General features: G+C 46.7%; 1 protein-coding gene across 1 annotated transcript; it reads right to left on the bottom strand.

Annotated features, from left to right (window-relative positions):
- Positions 1-3,105: 3,105 nt before the first annotated feature.
- Positions 3,106-19,478, bottom strand: cass4 (Cas scaffold protein family member 4). The gene is made up of 7 exons (XM_079241681.1): positions 19,362-19,478; positions 9,459-9,881; positions 8,757-8,840; positions 8,557-8,673; positions 4,976-6,268; positions 4,778-4,852; positions 3,106-3,876 (listed from the first exon to the last, which is right to left on the bottom strand). Exons 1-7 carry the CDS (start codon positions 19,362-19,364, stop codon positions 3,457-3,459), a joined length of 2,415 nt encoding a protein of 804 aa, XP_079097807.1. The 5' UTR covers positions 19,365-19,478; the 3' UTR covers positions 3,106-3,456.
- Between the last annotated feature and the right edge of the window lie 4,262 nt (positions 19,479-23,740).

The following is a 23,740-nucleotide window of genomic DNA, read 5'->3' as shown; positions in this document are numbered from 1 at the left end:
TGGACCGTTCCTGGTATCTGGACCGGTTCCTGGTATCTGGACCATTCCTGGTATCTGGACCGGTTCCTGATATCTGGACCGGTTCCTGGTATCTGGACCATTCCTGGTGTCTGGACCGGTTCCTGATATCTGGATCGGCTCCCGATATCCTGACCGGCTCCCGGTATCCGGTCCTGTTCCTGATATCTGGACCGTTCCTGGTTTCTTGACCGGTTTCCGGTATCCAGACTTGTTCCCGGTATTCAGACCAGTTTCTGGTATCTGGACCGGTACCTGGTATCCGGACAGTCCGGACATTTCATGAGGGATTTTGGACCAGTTAGCAGCTCTGGTTTCTCTAAGCTGAGTTGAAGCTGCTTCATCGTGTTTTTCTACGTTAACGTTTCTTGTTTACGTTAAAGTTTTCTCGTGTTTCTTCCGTCAGCTGCGTCTTCCTCAGAAGCTTCCTCTGACAGCGGCGACATGCTGGTCATCAGGATTGTGATTCCTTCCTCTCCACATCGACGGTCTCTCAGGGATAAAATGGAGCCACGTCAGCTGACCTGCTGTAACTGTGTGACGGCTCTCCTTATGCTGCGTGAGTTTAATAAACCGGACTGTGATGGAGAGTCTCGGTAAAATCATTTCCACCACACACGGCATCAGGCTGGCTCTGTGAGGACTGGGGCGACTGGTTTGTTTGGTGGGAAATAATAGAGCTATGTTTTCTTATTGTGAACAAGCGTTACAGAAACAGAAAGAAAAACATGACAAACTATAAAGTAAACTTCTCTTTTTCTTAGTTTCTCCTGTGACTTCTCCAAATCTCCAGTGAAATACCGTAGAATCTCTCTGATGGGGATTTTATTATTTTCTTTAGTAATAAAACAGAAAAATAATCTCTGCTTCCTCTTAGAAAGCCAGAAATGAACCTGTTACTGGTGTCAGTGGTTTGCTAAACATCCTAAAATTAACTTTCTGCCACCCACTTTTCACTAACGTTATTTCAGCACAGCAGAACTCTTCATCTTTTAAACCAGCGTACAGCTGTAGTAATGGTGCTTTTTTTTAAGAGGAAGTCTGGTCAGAAAATTAAAATGCCACAAAGTAACGCAACCATGCAGAGGATCCATATTCAGTGTACGTAACTTAGATGAGGGGGCTTCACGGTGGCATAGTGGTTCGCATTGTGGCCTCACAGCAAGAGGGTACTGGGTACTCTGGCATCCTCCCACCGTCCAAAGACATGCATGTTAGGTTGATTGGTTACTCCAAATTGCCCCTAGGAATGAGCGTGTGTGGTTGTTTGTCTCTGTGTGGCCCTGCGATGGACTTGCGTGCTGTCCAGGATGTACCCTGCCTTTTGCCCAAAGACTGCTGGGATAGGCTCCAGCTTCCCTGCAACCCTTCATTGGATTTGGTGGTTAGGATAATGAATGAATGAGCTCAGATGAGCGAGACGTTCTCCTTCAAGGAGTTCAAAACTAGCGGAGAAGTTTTGAAAGGACACTCTGCTACCGCAACAGACCTCAAACCAATGAGGAGATGACGGCGAAACACAAAGCATCACGACCAAAGATTACAGACAAAGGAGGACAATATTTCAACGGAGGAATGTCAGAAAACAGGACACAAAGTGAGGGGATGCTGGAAAAAGGAAATTGAAAAGAGATTCCAGCGGATTCATATCCAGTGTGAGATCTGTCTGCATGGGAAATTCACTCAATAAGAAACAGGGAAGGAGACTGAAACGCTAAAGCAGCTTTACAGACCGGAGGCCCAACAGCCCCAGAGTTATCTGAGGGGTACAAACATGCCATTACTGGTGAGTTTTCAGGTGCAACTTATGTGAATATTGTCAGAAACGGGTTGTAGCAGCTCATGAAACATCTTAGATCAGAGAATGAGACAAATTTTTTTTCTGCTGCAATAAACATGAGAGGTCTGCCCCCTACTACCCCAACCCCATCAAAACAGGACAGCCGAGAGGAACTGGTGTAACCTGGTCAGATGACTGAATCAGGTCTATTGAAAGAGTCAAGAAGGAAACAGCAGAAGGCTGCAGGTTTCCCATTAACCAGTATGAAACCAGACCTATCAAGAATAAAGAAGTTTGTTCAGAATGAATTGTGTACGAACAAAATTATCAGGAGTCAGATTCAAAAGGCAAAAATGGAATATTTGATGGTTTTTACTGTTATGCACCAGCAGAAATGGTAGTTTTCACAGAAACCAGCAAAGCCCAAAAAAGACTGGTACAGACCATCAGTATGGAAACAACAAAGACAGACATAATAACAGAGAGAGAGATAAAGACACAGACAGAGACAGACATAAAGACAGCCTACAAATGCAGCTGTGTGGCATGATGGGAGGAAACAGAACGGTGTGTGCTGTAGTGAAGCCGCCATCAGGGTGCTGAAGGGCAGGCGGCGGTGCATCGATGCACTGCAGGAAACCTGTCCCACACCTGCAGAGGTGTGCAGATAGTGAGGACATGCTGCCAAATGAGATGGTGTCAGACCCCCAGAGACAAGCGTTGCCCCCAACCTCCAACCGTCCTCTCATGTTGGAACCCAACGCTGCTGCTTTATGTCTGGAAGCGACGCAACAAGAGTCGTGGAGAATTCTGACTCATTCACAAGTTTTCCTTTTAGTCTAATTTCTGCCGGAGTGGTCTTCCTGGACCACCTTCTGGATGGTGTTGATGACGTCCCTCAGCAAGGGTACGACTGCTGTTGGGGAGGTGCTGTGGAATCACTGGCCTGGCACAGCTGCAGCGCTGCAAACCCAGCAGGGACACACAGGAACTCCAGTAGTTTACCTAAATAAACTGGAGTCAGAGACGTCTTGTGTGTATCTGGACGTTCATTTTATGATGTGAAACAAAGGAACAAACCAACTGCACCATTTGCTTCCAGCGTACCAGTGGACTTGCCAGTTTTCCCGCCAGCTTCCAGTCAATGGAAGCGAGCAGTAGCACCTCCTTCCTCCATGGTGCGCACGCTCCTCCTAGCCAACTGGTAGGCCATACACCAGCTAACTGGTGGGTCATATTGATGCACAGTCATTTGTATGTTAAATGTATTTGGTAACAAAACGTTTTATTTTCAATATCAGAATAAAACCAACAGTCTTTTCTCATTAAACACCATTATTATGAGTATTTACACAGTATTCACAAAAAGCTGAACATAGGCTGCCGAGCTGCCGCTCTGGACAAGTTTCTTACAGAAAAGAAGCAAAAAACATCCAAAGAACAGAAAACGGTTGTAAATAATATAAAACAAGTTCTGTTTTATGCATTTTAAATCAGTTTGTAAATGTGCAATGTGTGTTGGGACTCCCTCGTGTTTGCCGTCTTTACGAAACACCGACCTTTACATTCATCACCAGACATTCATAAGCCGCATCCAAGCAAAGCCGATAATTTATACACGATGAACTGGTGAGGGGCACCGACCAGCCGGAAAACTTTTAGAGCTCCAGTGATATCCGAAAGTGCTGTGCTCTTTGGGCCAGTTCCTTTGCAAACTCCTGGGCCTCATGCAGAGCTTGCTTGTCTGGAAAGTGCAGAGCAGCCTTCTTGGTGGCCACAGCCAGCTGCTTGAGGAGAGCACACAGATGGTTACTCTTACAGAGGAGGCTCTGGCTGGACCCCCCATGCTGGGCTTTCCTGCAGAGGGTGTCCACCAGTCTCTGGCCCACCATGATCACCAGCTTACTTTGGGAGATAAATTTTTCTGGAGGCTGACCATCCTGAAGACTGCCCACAAACCCCCCAATAGCCTTTTGAAGAGCTCCAAAGTAAAGCCGGCTGTGCTCCGACAGGAAGGGCAGCGGATGAGCTTCTGTGTTGCTGCTGCTGGAGTCTGAGGACAGTGTCTGGTTTTCAGCCTGAGAACAGAAGAACAGAGATGAAGACGTGCCACACTCACATGTCTTTTAGTTTCATCTCCGAATGAAGCTAAAATCCATGAGAAGCCGTAAAGGCGAACTTATCTGTGTCCAAACCTCTGAACAAAAATGTTCAAGTCTTCGATTTTCACGTGTTTATTCTACAACACGCTGAACAGACTAGTAAGCGTTCTGGTTTAAGGACTTCCTGTATCTCTTTGTCATCAGATGAAGACCACACCTAACACAAGACAGGCTATTTATGTTGTGGTCTACCCACCACTGCAGGCTGCTGCTGGTACGTTTAGTTTGTGATAAAGGAAGGCACATGATTCCACATAGAAGTTCTGCATTCATGATGTGTAGCATCAGAATTTCACATTTTCTGTCTATTTCATCTGTAAGTTTAACTTACTCTGTGTAAGGTTGCACGATGCTGGACTTTTGGCCGATATGTTGACATTTTACAACTTATTTGGTTGCCGATGCAATACTGATCACCCCCTCCCCTCACCTACACACTCACCTAATGGCAGAGATGATCTAGTTTCCTCTGCTGTAAGACTGAAAGTATCATTCTGCTCCTTGTGCAAAATAAGAAAAATATCTCGGCTTGTATCAAACACAACTCATCTAACTAACAAAACAAGATATGTGCATCTTATCCTTCGTATAACGGACTGAGATGATGTCAACCCAGCGCCTTTTGTGTCATTGGTCAAATCAATGGGACGGCGGATATCTGACGTTTAATTTTCAAGTTGATAATATTGTATTGATAGTGTTGTGCATGTCTAGTTTTGTGAGTAGTGCATGCTCTGGACTCTGCGATGTTTGACTTGCTGGGCTGGTTTCTAATACGTGTGTGTGTGTGTGTGTGTGTGTGTGTGTTGTTGCTTACGGTTTCAGAGGCCTGTGTGGCGTTATCTTTTGGTTGCCTCTGGTCTTCCTCCTGTTTCCTCTCCTCTTCCTTAGTCTAAGAATGAAAAGCAACATCAGCATCATAATAAAAAACTGTTTGGCTTTCCTCGGTTAAAAACATCCAGTGATCTTACGATGGTAACCTTCTATGCTCTACAGCTAAAACGGAAGTTCTCACCTGTAGCTCCACGTAGTCGTCGTCCTCCTCGACTGTGTTCCCTCTTTTGGTTGCGTTGGGACTTTTCTTTGTGTCCGCAGGAACTTTGGTCTTCACAGACTCGGGATCTTTGGGCGCTTTAAACAGAAGCTTTGCGTTGGCGTGGATGATGGACACCAGGCGCTTGACGTCGTCTGGAATGGTGCGGGCCACCATAACGAAACGGTCCAGTTGATCCGGTGTCTGGACCCTGCCCGGCTCCTGGCAGAGCACATTGAGGGGCCAGCGTGCTGCGCTCAGGGCACTCACTGTTTGTTGAAGGATCATACCGGAATCCTCTATGATGGACAGCTGTTTATTCAGCCTGCTCTGCAAATTGGCATCGGTCAGACGCCGTGCATTGCCTTTAACATCGAGGGAAAAATGTAGGAAACACGTCAGAGAGGAAGCAATCCCCTCTGCTGCCTCTTTGATCTCTTCACGGTGTTTCTCCAGATGTTCTTTACACCTCCAGTTACTGCTGACAAAGTCCATGAGTTGGGGCACAGCCTTGCAAACAGACTCCTGCAGCTCTAAGAGTTTTCGGCAGGCCTCATCCTGACCGAGCGTCACTTCTCGATGAGGCTCCGGGGATGATGAGCTGAGGGGAAGAGAGTCACATGAGCTGGTGGAGGAGCTGGACGCCGTGCTGATTCTTTGATTGGCCGCTGTAGAGAGACATGGAGCTCTACCTCGCTCATCCTCCTGCAACGCTGGACTCTCATTTCCTGGAAGATCATGAAAAGATGCAGAGGGCAGAAAGTCCTTCATCTGCGGCCAGCACATCCTCTTCATCTTGAAATTACTGCCTGGGTCTCCCCTGAACTCCAGCGGTTTATGATCCCCACAGGGATCGTTTCTGTTTTGGGTTAAAGGTTCTTCTTTGGGTGGCACATCATAGAGCGACTTTTCTGAGGGCTGCAGTGTTAGGGGGCCGTGTGGTAAAACTTTGGGCGGACTTGACATGTCGAAAGAGTTGGATTTGGGGATTTCATAATGCAAGGAGGCTGGATTGCCTCTAGGAATGGGTAACGTACGTGCTGGAAGAGTGTCGTAGAGCTGGCTGCCAGTGGCTGTGCAGGGCAATATGTCATACGAGTTTTTGCGTGGACTTGGTTTCTCTGAACCTGTTGGCACATCATAGATCCACTCCGGCTTGCGAGGGCTTGGCAAGGTGCTGTACCCACCATTGATTTTCTGCTGGCAGTCCACAGCTGAGGGGACAGGGACGTCGTAGTTTGGATCCTGGGTCAGCGGTGGTGGAACTGCATACACCTGCAAGCAAGAGCCATGTTGTCAGTTAAAACTGGTTTGCTCCGACAATTCTGCGCACATGTCAGATTATCTGAACATATTGAAAACAAGACCTCCTACAGAGGAGGCAGCATGAGAGCTTACAGGCCAGAAGATGCTTCCAAACTGGAAGCAGCAATGCTAACATGCAGCATAGAAGCAATGCTAACATGTAGCATTGCAACGAAGCTAACATGTAGCAATGCAACAATGCTAAGATGTAGCATAGCAACAATGCTAACACATATCATAGCAACAATGCTAACATGTAGCATAGCAACAATGCTAACATGTAGAATTGCAACAATGCTAACATGTAGCATAGCAGCAATGCTAACACATAGCATAGCAACAATGCTAACACATAGCATAGCAACAATGCTAACATGTAGAATTGCAACAATGCTAACATGTAGCATAGCAGCAATGCTAATGTCTTTCTGGACCCTCAGGGTGTCTCTAAGGTGAATCCCTGGACTCTCCTGAATCTGACCATTGGCAGAGGTGTCCTTCATCATCATCATCATCATCATCATCATCATCAGCAGCAGCAGCAGCAGCAGCAGCAGCAGCAGCAGCAGCTGATGGCTTCCTGAGATAATTACCTGGTAACATCTCTATTAAACACCCGCAAAGCTGCTCAGCTTCGCTTTCTACCTTCTACTCCTCATCACACATTACTTTCCTCCTTCCTAGATGAAATGAGCGAAGAAGCATTTTTCTTTTAGGAGCAGATGAAATTTACATGTTCTACAGGGGGAATTTACTTTGTTCTACTGGGTGGATTTACTTTGTTCTACTGGGTGGATTTACTTTGTTCTACTGGGTGGATTTACTTTGTTCTACTGGGTAGATTTACTTTGTTCTACTGGGTGGATTTACTTTGTTCTACTGGGTAGATTTACTTTGTTCTACTGGGTAGATTTACTTTGTTCTACTGGGTGGATTTACTTTGTTCTACTGGGTAGATTTACTTTGTTCTACTGGGTAGATTTACTTTGTTCTACTGGGTGAATTTACTTTGTTCTACTGGGTGAATTTACTTTGTTCTACTGGGTGAATTTACTTTGTTCTACTGGGTAGATTTACTTTGTTCTACTGGGTGGATTTACTTTGTTCTACTGGGTAGATTTACTTTGTTCTACTGGGTGAATTTACTTTGTTCTACTGGGTAGATTTACTTTGTTCTACTGGGTGAATTTACTTTGTTCTACTGGGTGAATTTACTTTGTTCTACTGGGTGGATTTACTTTGTTCTACTGGGTGGATTTACTTTGTTCTACTGGGTAGATTTACTTTGTTCTACTGGGTGGATTTACTTTGTTCTACTGGGTAGATTTACTTTGTTCTACTGGGTGGATTTACTTTGTTCTACTGGGTAGATTTACTTTGTTCTACTGGGTGGATTTACTTTGTTCTACTGGGTGGATTTACTTTGTTCTACTGGGTAGATTTACTTTGTTCTACTGGGTGGATTTACTTTGTTCTACTGGGTGGATTTACTTTGTTCTACTGGGTAGATTTACTTTGTTCTACTGGGTGGATTTACTTTGTTCTACTGGGTAGATTTACTTTGTTCTACTGGGTGGATTTACTTTGTTCTACTGGGTAGATTTACTTTGTTCTACTGGGTGGATTTACTTTGTTCTACTGGGTAGATTTACTTTGTTCTACTGGGTGGATTTACTTTGTTCTACTGGGTAGATTTACATTGTTCTACTGGGTGGATTTACTTTGTTCTACTGGGTGGATTTACTTTGTTCTACTGGGTAGATTTACTTTGTTCTACTGGGTGGATTTACTTTGTTCTACTGGGTAGATTTACTTTGTTCTACTGGGTGGATTTACTTTGTTCTACTGGGTGGATTTACTTTGTTCTACTGGGTAGATTTACATTGTTCTACTGGGTGGATTTACTTTGTTCTACTGGGTAGATTTACTTTGTTCTACTGGGTGGATTTACTTTATTCTACTGGGTAGATTTACTTTGACGCAGTAACACATACACACTTTTAAATAAAATAAAGTGTTAAATAAAGTGTTACATAAAATAAATTTAGACACAGATAAATTCCCATTCTCCAGACTTTTCTTAGACCAGCGTTGTTCATACAGCTCTAGCGGCTGTAAATCTGGACTCGCATAATGAGTCAGACAGAAGGCAGAAAAAGTAGATTTAGTCAACAGCATGTTAGGTTAGACAAATAAATATAAATACTAAATGAAAGAAAGATTTATTCAGAAAAATCCTCAGAGCATGTAAAGCTTACATAAGTGTCTCCTGGACTGCTGCACGTTAAACTCTCTGCAGAGTCGAATCTCTTCTCCGCGTGTGAAACTGGAATCAACGTGGTTTTTCGACTCATCTGTTTGGTAGCTGTGGATTCCTGCAAAGAGAATGATGAAAAACCATGAAGGTGTGTAAACATCAACCAAAGAACCGGCAACTTTAACGCGGACGTGTTCTCACCGCGACCAGAGAAGCTCGCTTGGGTTGGCACGGCACGTCGTACACCTCTGCTTTGGGACTGGAGGCCATGTTGAAGCATGAGCGCTGCAGACATGTTGACAAGCTGAAACTCAGATGCCAACTGCTTTGATCAAACATCATCTACCTCGCGGAGCTCTGTGATCACTCGTTTATGGGACAGCATTTGTTCTGAAGCCTGCTGAGGAGCCCATTATGGAGGACACTTTGCCAATTAACCCAGCTCCTGTAGGAGCGACCGAGCAGCTCTGTGGATGTGAGGCGGCTACTGTGGGGGGGAGCAGGACTCCCCTGCAGCAGGGGAGGAAATGATGAACATGTGGGTATATTTCTTCCCAATAAGCACAGTGCTGGTGCTTCTGTGTTGCTGGGCTCCCCGGCGGCAGGGGTTGCTGTTTGCAGTTAAAAGTGTCTGAAGTCTGCGTATGTCTGTTTTTTACGGGGCCATAAAGACCCCGGTGCTGCATGCTGATCCCCACAGAAAGGCCCCTGGCCCCCATCTGCAAGCTCTTTTGCCAGCAGGAGTCTCACAGCTTTGCATTTCTGCAGCAGTCTACCTCTCTAATCACAAGAGTTAACGCTTCCCAAGACAGAGACGCGAGTTTGACCTCCGAGCAAATAACCCGCTAACATTCAGCCGTTTTCTAAAAAACACACTTAAAGAAGAGTCCAGATGGTTTCTACCTTGTTTGCTTCAGGTCCGTCCGGACTGTGCTGAAGTCCTGACTGGACTGGGCTTTTCGACGTTGACAAAGGAGTGGATGGAGCCCTATAGATCATGTCCATTCGCTCATAAGCAGGGCTGCTGGTGGGTCGGGGCACGCTCGGGATCTGGTAGATGTTGTGGACGTTGTCATCACCCCTGGTTTGAGTTGATTTGGGTCTGTCAGCATGCAGGCTGAAGGAGGCCGCGGCGGTGGTGATGTGTGGTAGGAGCTTCAGTCTGTTTGCAGGAGCCAGGCCGTGGCGTCCATACAGAGAGCACATCCACCAGCCGCTGGTGCCGGCCACGTTCTGGTCCACCACCGTGATGATGTCCCCCTTCCTGAAGGGAAGTTCGTCTGCACACTCAGCCGTGTTGTCGTACAGCGCTTTGGCCAACTTGCTCTGAAACAGAAAAAATGAAGGATCATGAGGAGAAAATGTAAAGTTTCCCTACAAACCAACAACTTTCATGGACCTGAACGCGTTTGATCCTGAAAAACTGCCAACAAGTTGCTCATATGAATCATCAGCTCCTCCGGGAAGCGTCCCAGTTTGTCGTTTCACAAGCTTTACCACAGCTAGTGTGTAAGAAAAGGACATGTTTTACTTCTGGGTGATGTGGGAGGGAAAATGAGACCCGTTTGGTGTTAAATGACATTTTCTTGCTCTTTATTCTCACTTCCTGTTTGTGTTTCCTACAGAGATAAGTTTCTTCCCTCGAGCTTGCACAACCAAACGTCATTTTGTCCCTCGCCTCGTTCTGACCCGCAGCTGTGTGTCAGAACTGACCAGAGCTTGGTGTTCCAGCTCGACGTCCCCTCCAGCAGCAGTTCCATCCCAGCTTCCAGGTGAGCTGCTGCGTTCTGCTTCGCATGTGAGTAAAACAAAGCCAACTGGGCTACATGCAACATGTCAGAGTTTCCTGTCCTGCAGCAGCCACCTCTTTGCTCTTGTGGTTTCTGATGTGTGAAACTTCTCAGGGGTTGTAACTGATGATGCACACTTTTCAGGCAAACTGCTGAATAGAGCCACTGAATTTCCTGCCACCATGTGGTCTCATGACCTAATCTGAATAATGCATCTTTTCATGTGCAGCTGATGATGTGCATAAACGGGTCATACTGGACTGAAGCGGGTCGGCTGAACCCCATAAAGCTGCTGGCGGATCATTAAACTCGATGTGATCAGATCATCATGAGTCCAACGGCTGATGTGTGGAACATCAGACACTGGGACCGCATGGGAAGGTGGGTTTTTGCAGATATGAGGCCAGTATGGAGACTGGATGAACTGGTTTCCTCCAAGCAGGAGATCTGGAGACACGAGATTATTTATTTATTCATTATTATTATTATTATTCATCATAGCGGAGAAACAGAAGGCACTGTGGTTCAGTGGTTAACACTGTGGCCTCACAGGACAAAGGTCACAGCACCCATCTCAGCCAGGGGGGTGGGGGGGCAGTTTGCATGTTCTTCCCACCATCCAGAGGCATGCATGTCTCCCAGTGACTACTGGGACAGACTCCAGCTTCCGTGACCCTGAATCGGACTTAGCCGTAAAGAAAACATTTTTGTTTGGATGATGGAAAATAAAGATTAGACTGAATCCTGAGCAACGTTTTGTTGCACATGACTAAATGATCGACCATAAAAACTAAACTAATAGTTCTTAAGCATCAAAGTCCGTTTCATGAACTACTTGAAATTTCTTCTTGTTTAAAGACTCAGGATTTTTCCTCTAAAGTTAATCTGACTTGTTTAGGCTGATTGTTGATAAGAAACTGGGATGAAATAAAGTTTGAATGTTTTATAATGTGTGAAAGTCCCTGTCTTGTGTGTTTTACACGTTTCCACACCTGACTGGAATAAAGTTTTAATCTGAATCAGGAAGCATCTAAAACATGCTGATTTTAAGTGAACAACAAATAAAAACACCATCGCTGCCTGTTTGTGTATACTAACCTGACTTTTAAAACCCATTTTATTCATAATTTACATCTTTTAATTTCCTCTTTGACGTGTTTTTATAACACAAATGTATTTAGAGTTAAAATGACAGTTTTTAGGCGTCTGTTTGTGAGTAAAACTGTGGAACAAGTCGACACAGGAACACAAAGGATCCCATATTTAAAACAGATATGATTCTGTAGAGGAGGCAGAGCGGTGACGGTGCTCAGTTCGAGTCCCGCTCCCCTACGCTGCTGCAGCACCGAGGGGGGAAACGATCGTTCTCTGACATCTGGTCCCAAGCCCAGATAAAGGCAGAGGGTCGTGTTGGGAAGGGTGTCTGGTGTAAAACAATTTAACCCCGCCGTGATCCGCAGTGGCGACCTCTTCCAGACGGCAAGCTGAAAGGGAAACGACAGAACAACAGAAACAGGGGGTACTATGCACCACTAGGTGACCATACATATACTAACATATAAGCTTTATTGTTATTACTGATGTTTATATTATATATTCTATTAGCATTCACAGTTATTGTTCTTACAGCTTTATTGTAGTAACATGTGCTGTTTAGGGTGGAACTGGGCAGTTTTATACAGTTTGTATTTATTATTACTATTATATTATTAATTAATTATTATTGTTATAATTATTCTTGCATCACTATTATAAATAAGTACAATAAGTTCATAGGTATTATAATTATATTTAATAAGTAACAGTAACCGATGCGACAAGCAGCTTCTGGTTTCTAGAACAAGCATGTAGAGAGACATCCTGTGGTTGGAAAAAACCTGCTTAGGTCTGCTTAGAAAGGGTCAAATCATCTGCATGAAGCAGAGAAAACCTCTAAGAAATGTCCAAAGTATCATCACAACCTGGAAGGATTGGGGGGGGGGGAGCATTGTCTTCCAGGAAGAAATGAGGTGGAAATATCCTGAATGATGTGATGGTTTTCGTTTGGTGGAACCAGATGGAGGAAAAACAGCAGTAGAACTCAGAACTATGATGAACAGTGAAAGTAAGAACACTTTCACATTGAGAACACTTGGAATGTCCTGGAGAGGGATTTGGGTCTGCGTTGTTGCATCCTGCCATCGTGATTGGTTGTTTTTACTGTCACTCATTCTTCAGACGCTGGGAGGCAGGGTCAGAGGTGAAGTAATTATTTCTATCAGTTTGCGCCTCATTACATTGAAGTTAAACTCATTCAGTTAGCTGGTAAACTGGATCTCTTGTTCCGTGTTAGAAGAACATTTCTGTATTATTGATGAATCAACTTCAGTAAAGTCAACCTTCCTTCCTGTCTGGACGACGTTCATGTGGAACACACATCGAGTCATTCATGAGAATAATCCTGTTTTCAGGATGGAAAAAGAAACTGTTTAGATCTTCTTTCAACTTTAAATGACTTGATTTATAACTAAAGGTTTAGTTAAATAACCCATCTGTGAGTTTATGTCCCACCGATGTCGGCATCAAACCTTCGCCGCTGGTCGCAGAACGTAAAGAAGCATCTCTGAATGGTTTAATGTCCCAGCAGGACACCGTCGCTACTGGACTTCAAGCTGGCGCGTGCCCCCGTCTGAGTGACGGCATGCACCACGCAGGTCCTGGAATAAACAAACCCCCCCACCAGCTCGGCCCCCTCACAGGATGAATCCTGAGGAACAAAGACACCATTCACCCTCAGACACCAACACACCCAGCACCTGTTGGGATGCAGGCCATGACCCCCCCCCCACACACACACACCCCGTGTGTTATCTACAGACATGCAGAGTCTGATGACGTTCAGCACCCGTCATGACGGCCACCACGTTCCTAACATGTTATCACATATGTTTCCACTAAAACCCTTATGTTTGCTCCAACACCAGTCACTGACCAGTATCCAACCAGTATCTGACCAGTATCAGACCAGTAAACTACCACAATCCCATTTTCTGTGTGCTTTGCCTCAGTGTTGATCAGTGGGTACAGTAAGAAAGCAGATTCAGCTGTGAGGCTGTTGGATTCCTGCACACGCCTGCTGGTGTGGATCAGCCGCTCGGACAGCTGGTCAGTAGCCTTTCAGCAGCACAGCTGCCCCCCCCAACCACCACCCTCCCCCTCAGGGTCCTCCGCTTGGTCAACATCGCAGCACCAATGCCTCTCCCTACCTTCTAAACAGATTCTACTCAGGCAATAAGCTACTTCCCATTTCTCATGACCATCTTCCATTAGAGGTTCCTTAACATGCAGCGTCGTAGAAAACGTTGTATAAGACATGCAGGCAAAAGTTTTTTTTAAACTTTTTAGGAAAGAAACCAAAACGTCTAACAGTCCTAAAAACAAAAAATCTTAATTTAACATGTTCAGAAAGCTTTTTTATCCCGTCTTTAAGCAGCTTCCACTGCGACGTTCTGCATCCACATTTACACCAACATGTCCGCATCTACGAGCTGAGTGGTGACGAAGAAGAAGGTTAAGTTTGTTGTATGCCAGTATTGCCGTCTCTAACTTATTTCTCCTTTTTTCCACAGGTCTTCCTGAATAAGTGCAGTTGTACATGTTGATCTGTCTTTCCTGTCCTCTCCACCCCAACCAGTCGAGGCAGATGGCTGCCCTCCCTGAGCCGGGTTCTGCCGGAGGTTTTCTTCCTGTTAAAGAGGAGTTGTTTCCTTCCCACTGTTGCCGCATGCAGCTCAGGATGGGGGATTGGATCCAAGTCATGACTCGATGCAATCAGTTGGTTTCTATTATAGGATATGTATGAATGGGTTGTAATGTGTCTGTAAAGTGTCCTGTGACAACATTGTTGTGAAGTGGCGCTGTACGAATAAAGCTGAATTGAATTGAATTGTAAAACTGCAGAACTTCTCCGGTCTGAAGTGAGATTGTGAAAGATGACCATGACTCAACATGTGACTGATGATGATCAGCCGCTACGCCATGAACACGGCTCATTTCTCTGTGTTCGGGGCTTCAGCTTTGTGTTTCTTACACAAACTGGACTGTTCGATCTAAAGGAGCTGATTCGGTTTCTGGGATGTTTTCACAATGTTTCCACTCACAACCATGAAGAGGGTTAATCAGACTTTGTTGTTGTTTACACCATCAGATTCATACTTCTAGTCTGAGAACTGAAGAGAAGAGGCAACAATCCAACAGGTGGAAGAGTCCACCAGCTCTTCTGGGATCTGAATTGCTTACTCATAACTGAAGACGATTTTCATCAGTGTTTGTGGTCATCATGACATCAGAGACTTGGTCCAACAGTTGCAACGATGATGTGACATAATCTGAAAGGTTCGTTGGCTAACGTTAGCCTCAGCGTTGAGCAAGTTCACAGGAACTGCTTCACTTCACGCATTAACATGAACTTCTTCTCAGTCGTTACGACCAATTCCTCATAATCGTCTTACTGTTGCATAATTCTGGAATATGGACACCCACAGCCATCTGAGCACATCAGTCGTTAAATAAAACACGTCTTGCATCAGAATAAATGTCTTTCAGAAGCTGCAGTCTGTTACATAGAACTGCCATACAGCTGACAATGCCAACACCAGTTCTATGGCAGATATGGCTATATCGCCGAAACTGCCGAAAACAATGATACCTCTGATACTGCTGATACCAGCGTTATGGCAGATATGGCTATATCGCCGAAACTGCCGAAAACAATGATACCTCTGATACTGCTGATACCAGCGTTATGGCAGATATGGCTATATCGCCGAAACTGCCGAAAACAATGATACCTCTGATACTGCTGATACCAGCGTTATGGCAGATATGGCTATATCGCCGAAACTGCCGAAAACAATGATACCTCTGATACTGCTGATACCAGCGTTATGGCAGATATGGCTATATCGCCGAAACTGCCGAAAACAATGATACCTCTGATACTGCTGATACCAGCGTTATGGCAGATATGGCTGAGACAGCCATGCTGATATCACGATTCGCTGATACAACTTCGCCGTCCAGCATCACTGAGTTTAAATCAGTCAAATAAATGTAGAATTTGACGTTAATACATTCAGGTGTGATGTTACATAACTTTAATGACACTTTCAACCGAGTGGGAACTGAAGAAACAAATGACTGCGGTTGTACAACAGAAATCTGTTCTTTAGTTTAATCTGATCTTCCTCCTGGTTAAAGCTACGCTGATGCAGAACCGTACTGGACATCATCTCAGACTCCCTGATAAGACAGTAGCGAACACTGAGCAACGATGGGAGACCTAGAGCAGATAATGGGGAGAAAAGTGCGAGACGGGAAATTTCTCCTGGTGATTAATAAAACCAGATTTAGGACCGCTTTGATAGCAATATCAATGTTAAAATAATAATTAGGTTCTTAGACAACTGGATTACTTTAGTCATATATTTTAGTTTTACCAGGAAAAAATGATTTTGCATTATAAAACAAATAAAATAGCAGTTATAAAACATTTTCCAATCATTTTTTTCACACAAACTTTGCTTTGATTCAGGAAAATTTATTAGAACCTTTTACTTTCCAATAAAAACAGAAATAACTATTTGAAAAGCCTTAAACTTGTCACGTATTGGCGCTGCATAAACAAGGCAAATATGATCAAAACAGTTCTATTCCATACCCATACCTGTCAAGTGTCCCGTTTTGGCCGGGAAACACGTTTTTTTTACCTGTTTTTCCTGCATCGTTATTTTCCCGTACATCTCCCAGATTATAGAAGAAAATAAACTGACATGAGGAGACAAAGCCCACCACCCCTGAAAACAATAAATGTGGGGTAACCATTAAACTTCCATCACCCATACACACAGTAAATATCACAGATGCACTAGTCGTATGACAACAGCCTGAACAGTTAGTATATAGAATCCGGAGTATGTTTGTTTCCCAAATGCAGCAGAGAGTAAACCAATCTGACCACAAGACAAGGAAGCATCTGTCTGAACATACCGTTCTCTTCCAGCAGACCTGAAGAAACTTCTGTCTAAACCAAGTGGCAACGTCCGGTGGCAAAAAGTGAAGCAAAAAAAGAGCAAATCCCCATAGACTCCCATGTTAAAAAGACCAACTTCACAGCAGAAATAAACATGTTTACAGCTGAAATAAACATGTTTACAGCAGAAATAAACATTTTTACAGCAGAAATAAATATTTTTCCAGCCTGGTACAAAAAAATCCATTTGCGGTTTAATAGGTCAGGTTTACCTTCACTGTGGGGGGAGTAAATTTTTTTGTAACTTCTCTGTTTAAAAGCAATTTAATGACCAAGTTCGGCACATTTAGGGGGCGTGTCCTTTTGATTGACATGTCCCACTTCAAGTAAGAACGTAGAACAACCGTGGTTTTTAGCTGCTTCACAATGTGACTAAGTTTTAGCCCGCTGACCTTTGTTAGCTTCGCTCACAGCCCCCCTCTCAGCTCCACCTCTTTGCCCATATTTGTATTTTCCGGGTGAGACGACACACATGCCCCTGCCAAGATGGTGATGGTAGGAACCGCCCACCGAGCTTCAATTCAGCTCTTCAGAAACCTACGGGTGACGTCACAGAGGCTCCGTCCATCTTTTTATGTACAGTCTATGGTCTGAACATGCTGTTTCCTTCCTGTGTTCCACCGGACCCGAAGAAACCTCTGTCTGAACACCGTTCAGAAGCAGCTCCAGCATTCTTTCCAAGATATTCAGCTCCAGAACAGGAGAAGGGCAGATTTTCTGAATGCATTTTCAACATTTGCATTAAATGATCAGAGCAGTGGATAAAGTGTTGGAATGTTGGGTTGGCGGGGGGGCGGGGGGGTGGTTGCGGGGCCTCGAAGTTTGATGTTTCGCCGTGGGAAATTAAATTGATACATAAAACAAAACATCTCCACCAAACTTCACAGGGATGATGCCGGACCCATCCTGAACACATGCAGATCAATGATTGGTTCATGAACTACCCAAACCCCTGGGGGACAGGAAGTCATTGTTTTTACACAAAGATCCATTTCTTGACAGTCACACCTGGAAATGAGTGAAATTGACACATGCTGGATAAGTGGCTCTGAGGTGTCCCCGACAGTTATTTGATTGGCCCCACCCACTACATTGATGGATATAATAGATATAATTCTATATGGATGAAAATGCTAAGACCTACAATCTACAAAAGACCTAAAGTCTCTTGGACATATAAACTAAATTAAAAAGGAAGTTGGCCATCTTGGAAATGGTGCTAATTTTGTGCAACATTTTTCTTCTTTAACAAACTCTTACATATTTGATCATATTGGTCTCAAAAATGGTGTGAACACTCTCGGGCCAAATATGATGAAAAGTTCTAGAAAACTTTCTCGAAGAGCTTTGCATTCACTGGTGGCAGATCTTCAAAGTTTGATGTTTCACCAACAGTCAGTTTCCACGAACCTACATGCAGCAGCCAATCTCCGCCACAGTGATCATGTTTTAGTCCATTTCCTTGGTGACCACATCCATGTGTCCAGATGTTGTCATCGACATGGCCACGCCCCCTCGCAAGAGGAACTTACTCATTCTAAACCCTCAATGACCTGCATTAATCAGAAAAACATCACTATACTTCTTCATTTACCTCATTCGTGGTTCCAAACAGCTTACAGTAGTCTTCACACAAGCTAAGGGGCTGCTTTGACTGTCACAGAAGGGATGGAAAGGTAAGGCTGCATGCGCCTGTGTGACCACCTCCGTGGCTGCAGGTGAGGGTGAGAGGTTGTCTGGGATGCGGTGGCTGCATATGTCGAAGCGGCTCTGAAGCTGTGCAGGCCTTCGTCGCTGCTTACGGCTTTAAACAACTTTCTTTGTTCGGCTTGTTCAGGAGCCACTGCCCCAGCTGGAGGAGATTTCCAACACATGGTCATAAACTTGGACTAGTTTTAAGAGATACAGAATTAAATAAATAAACTTGTTTATTTTCCTGATGAAGAAGATGCATTTTTTTCTACTTTTATGTGCCAGCCTACTGCTGACGAATGTCTACTGACTCTTACTCCTCCATGATGAAAACAGACACAGCAGAAGCATGAGACGTCCAAAAATAGCCAAGTTCCAATGCGAAACAAGCCTAACTCTAACGGAAGTGAGATTGCTTCAATCTTGCATGTCATCAAGCAGACCAGTGTATTTCTGAACGTGGTTAATGATGAGCTCAGCTGGCAAGTTGTCCTGCAAGGGGAATTATCAGACCCATGCACTTCCTTCCTCACAACTGTGTGATACAGATAACATATGGACAGATTATTCATTGCTGTTACATTAATCATGTCGCAGCTTTTAAACATTTTCAACCCCAAACCAAACACCTACTGGCCAGGCAGGCTTCCATCCAAACGCTTTGATAGACTTAACATGGTGGAAACGTAGCAGAGCTCCCCTTCCCCAGGAAACTTTAATGCTTTTCCCATCTGTGCCTGGCTTTTCCAGGAATCTTTAAACAAACACACAACACATCAAATACACTTAATGCTATGACTGCTAGAGAAAGCAGAGCATGTGCATGGTCTGGACCGGTTCCTGCAGCATGTAGTCCTGCTACAGAGATGCAGACGCCTCGCCAGCCACAAAAGCAAAGTCTCACATTTAAACAGCCTGAATGAACAGATTCTAAGAAAAAGCGTTTTGCTGGATTTTTAGGTCTAAATCGATGTCAAACGAGCTAAAAGTTCACCACACCAGCAGCATAACTGACAAGCAACAACCAGAAGAAGCCTGGATGATCATCTCACTCGTCCAGACTTATAAAGTTTCCCCTCAGCTCGGTGCCAGCATCAGGTTTCAGCCCACAGAGCAGCTCGGACCTGGAGCCGGCCCCACAAGTCAACGTAAAACCCAAACTCCTCTGAACAACCAGCACACACCACCCCAGTCGTTCCAGCTCAGCTGGTTTAACTGGGGAGTTTAAAGCCCAGGAGCAGCTGTGGAACTCACCATGACTGTAAAGTAGTCGCGTTCACACAGAGAAGTCCGTCCGTCCTCAGAGAGATGCGTTTCAGAGAAGCATCCCAACCAGTGAGCCTGAAAACTCTGGGGGGTTTCCTTCTCTGCAGCCCGGCATATTGTCTGAGCTGTCACTGGGAGCCCGGCTGCTTTATACCCGGGGCGGAGACACCACTTCCTGGCAGAGCCAGCTGCCTTGCCATTGGCCAGAGAGCCCCCTCCATCCCCCACCCACCCCCACCACGAAAACACCAACCAAGCTTTTCTTTTTTCTACTTCATGGAACTTTCTGATTCACCTCCGTCTTCCGAGTAAAGAGAATTAGGTCACGACTCACTGGTTTACTTTACCAGCGACTGGGAGGAATCCTGCCGGTCGTCCTTCTGCCGGTCGTCCTTCTGCCGGTCGTCCTTCTGCCGGTCGTCCTTCTGCCGGACGTCCTTCTGCCGGACGTCCTTCTGCCGGACGTCCTTCTGCCGGACGTCCTTCTGCTGGTCGTCTCTCTAATGGACGTCCTTCTGCTGGTCGTCCTTCTGCTGGACGTCTCTCTAATGAACGTCCTTCTGCTGGACGTCCTTCTGCCGGACGTCCTTCTGCCGGACGTCCTTCTGCCGGACGTCCTTCTGCCGGTCGTCTCTCTAATGGACGTCCTTCTGCCGGTCGTCCTTCTGCTGGACGTCCTTCTGCCGGTCGTCCTTCTGCCGGTCGTCCTTCTGCCGGTCGTCCTTCTGCTGGACGTCTCTCTAATGGACGTCCTTCTGCTGGTCGTCTCTCTACTGGACGTCCTTCTGCTGGTCGTCTCTCTACTGGACGTCCTTCTGCTGGTCGTCTCTCTAATGGACGTCCTTCTGCCGGTCGTCCTTCTGCTGGACGTCTCTCTAATGGACGTCCTTCTGCTGGTCGTCTCTCTAATGGACGTCCTTCTGCTGGTCGTCTCTCTAATGGACGTCCTTCTGCTGGTCGTCTCTCTACTGGACGTCCTTCTGCCGGTCGTCTCTCTAATGGACGTCCTTCTGCTGGTCGTCTCTCTAATGGACGTCCTTCTGCTGGTCGTCTCTCTACTGGACGTCCTTCTGCTGGTCATCTCTCTAATGGTCGTCCTTCTGCCGGTCGTCCTTCTGCTGGACGTCTCTCTACTGGACGTCCTTCTGCCGGTCGTCTCTCTAATGGACGTCCTTCTGCTGGTCGTCTCTCTACTGGACGTCCTTCTGCCGGTCGTCTCTCTAATGGACGTCCTTCTGCCGGTCGTCCTTCTGCCGGTCGTCCTTCTAATGGACGTCCTTCTGCCGGTCGTCTTTCTAATGGACGTCCTTCTGCCGGTCGTCTCTCTAATGGACGTCCTTCTGCCGGTCGTCTCTCTAATGGACGTCCTTCTGCCGGTCGTCCTTCTGCCGGACGTCCTTCTGCCGGACGTCCTTCTGCTGGTCGTCCTTCTGCTGGTCGTCTCTCTGCTGGTCGTCTCTCTACTGGACGTCCTTCTGCCGGTCGTCTCTCTGCCGGACGTCCTTCTGCCGGTCGTCTCTCTGCCGGACGTCCTTCTGCTGGTCGTCTTTCTAATAGACGTCCTTCTGCCGGTCGTCCTTCTGCCGGTCGTCTCTCTACTGGACGTCCTTCTGCCGGTCATCTCTCTAATGGTCGTCCTTCTGCCGGTCATCTCTCTAATGGTCGTCCTTCTGCCGGTCATCTCTCCAATGGTCGTCCTTCTGCCGGTCATCTCTCCAATGGTCGTCCTTCTGCCGGTCATCTCTCCAATGGTCGTCCTTCTGCCGGTCATCTCTCCAATGGTCGTCCTTCTGCCGGTCGTCTCTCTAATGGTCGTTCTTCTGCCGGTCGTCTCTCTACTGGACGTCCTTCTGCCGGTCGTCTCTCTACTGGACGTCCTTCTGCCGGTCATCTCTCTAATGGTCGTCCTTCTGCCGGTCATCTCTCTAATGGTCGTCCTTCTGCCGGTCATCTCTCCAATGGTCGTCCTTCTGCCGGTCATCTCTCCAATGGTCGTCCTTCTGCCGGTCATCTCTCCAATGGTCGTCCTTCTGCCGGTCATCTCTCCAATGGTCGTCCTTCTGCCGGTCATCTCTCCAATGGTCGTCCTTCTGCCGGTCATCTCTCTAATGGTCGTTCTTCTGCCGGTCGTCTCTCTACTGGACGTCCTTCTGCCGGTCGTCTCTCTACTGGACGTCCTTCTGCCGGTCGTCTCTCTGCCGGTCGTCCTTCTGCCGGTCGTCTTTCTAATGGTCGTCCTTCTGCCGGTCGTCTCTCTGCCGGTCGTCTCTCTAATGGTCGTCCTTCTGCTGGTCGTCCTTCTGCTGGTCGTCTCTCTGCTGGTCGTCTCTCTGCTGGTCGTCTCTCTGCCGGTCGTCTCTCTAATGGACGTCCTTCTGCCGGTCGTCCTTCTGCCGGTCGTCCTTCTAATGGACGTCCTTCTGCCGGTCGTCTTTCTAATGGACGTCCTTCTGCCGGTCGTCTCTCTAATGGACGTCCTTCTGCCGGTCGTCTCTCTAATGGACGTCCTTCTGCCGGTCGTCTCTCTAATGGACGTCCTTCTGCCGGTCGTCCTTCTGCCGGACGTCCTTCTGCCGGACGTCCTTCTGCCGGTCGTCTCTCTGCCGGTCGTCTCTCTGCCGGTCGTCCTTCTGCCGGTCGTCCTTCTGCCGGTCGTCTCTCTGCCGGACGTCCTTCTGCCGGACGTCTCTCTGCCGGACGTCCTTCTGCCGGTCGTCTTTCTAATGGACGTCCTTCTGCCGGTCGTCTTTCTAATGGACGTCCTTCTGCCGGTCGTCTCTCTAATGGACGTCCTTCTGCCGGTCGTCCTTCTGCCGGTCGTCTCTCTACTGGACGTCCTTCTGCCGGTCGTCCTTCTGCTGGTCGTCTTTCTAATGGACGTCCTTCTGCCGGTCGTCTCTCTAATGGTCGTCCTTCTGCCGGTCGTCTCTCTAATGGTCGTCCTTCTGCCGGTCGTCTCTCTAATGGTCGTCCTTCTGCCGGTCGTCTCTCTAATGGTCGTCCTTCTGCCGGTCGTCTCTCTAATGGTCGTCCTTCTGCCGGTCGTCTCTCCAATGGTCGTCCTTCTGCCGGTCGTCTCTCCAATGGTCGTCTCTCTGCCGGTCGTCTCTCCAATGGTCGTCCTTCTGCCGGTCGTCTCTCTAATGGACGTCCTTCTGCCGGTCGTCTCTCTAATGGACGTCCTTCTGCCGGTCGTCTCTCTAATGGACGTCCTTCTGCCGGTCGTCTCTCTAATGGACGTCTCTCTGCCGGTCGTCTCTCTGCCGGTCGTCTCTCTGCTGGTCGTCTCTCTGCTGGTCGTCTCTCTGCTGGTCGTCTCTCTGCTGGTCGTCTCTCTGCTGGTCGTCCTTCTGCCGGTCGTCTCTCTAATGGACGTCCTTCTGCCGGTCGTCTCTCTGCTGGTCGTGTCTCTGCTGGTCGTCCTTCTGCCGGTCGTCTCTCTAATGGACGTCCTTCTGCTGGTCGTCTCTCTGCTGGTCGTCTCTCTGCCGGTCGTCTCTCTAATGGTCGTCCTTCTGCCGGTCGTCTCTCTAATGGATGTCCTTCTGCTGGTCGTCCTTCTGCTGGTCGTCCCTCTGCTGGTCGTCTCTCTGCTGGTCGTCTCTCTGCTGGTCGTCTCTCTGCTGGTCGTCTCTCTGCTGGTCGTCCTTCTGCTGGTCGTCTCTCTGCTGGTCGTCCTTCTGCTGGTCGCTGCGTCCATTTCCTTTGTTTCGGTGATTTATGAGCTTCATCTGCGAGGAAGGTAGTTCAAAGGAGAAATTCTTCTGAGCTTCCTTGTGGTTGTCTGGACAACAGAGCTGGTGGAACTGGGAGAGCTGGGCAGGGAGATGGGAGTGTGACGGGACAGCTTGACCTCCCAGTCAGAGGTCATCATCAGAGGTCACTCCTACATTCCTTTCACATTTCTGTGGGACTGAACCCTAAAACAGTTCTAGTTAACATCCTGGTTCTACCTGAGGCCTGGGATTTAAGGTTGCTGAGGGTTCGTACCAGTCTGTACTGGTCCGGGTTTCCATTGTTCAACAGAAAGCTAAACACAGAAGGTTTGTCATAAAGGCTTATCCTGTTACCCAAACCCCAACTGGTCCAGGCAGATAGTCTAGGTTCTAGTCCTGATGGAGGTTTTTCTTTCTGGTTCTGGACCTGATGGAGGTTTTTCTTTCTGGTTCTGGACCTGATGGAGGTTTTTCCTTTCTGGTTCTGGACCTGATGGAGGTTTTTCTTTCTGGCTCTGGTTCTGATGGAGGTTTTCCTTCCTGGTTCTGGATTATTTTCATGGTTTTTCTGAACAGTCATTAAATTGGACAAAGTTTAGTTTAAATGGGATTTTAACTGGACTAGAATGAATTGGATGTTATTGGACTGGA

Source organism: Telmatherina bonti, assembly GCF_933228915.1.
Source record: "Telmatherina bonti genome assembly, chromosome: 6".
Classification (NCBI taxonomy): domain Eukaryota; kingdom Metazoa; phylum Chordata; class Actinopteri; order Atheriniformes; family Telmatherinidae; genus Telmatherina; species Telmatherina bonti.
The sequence above is the reverse complement of the archived record's forward strand: the minus strand, read 5'-3'. Positions and strand labels throughout refer to the sequence as shown.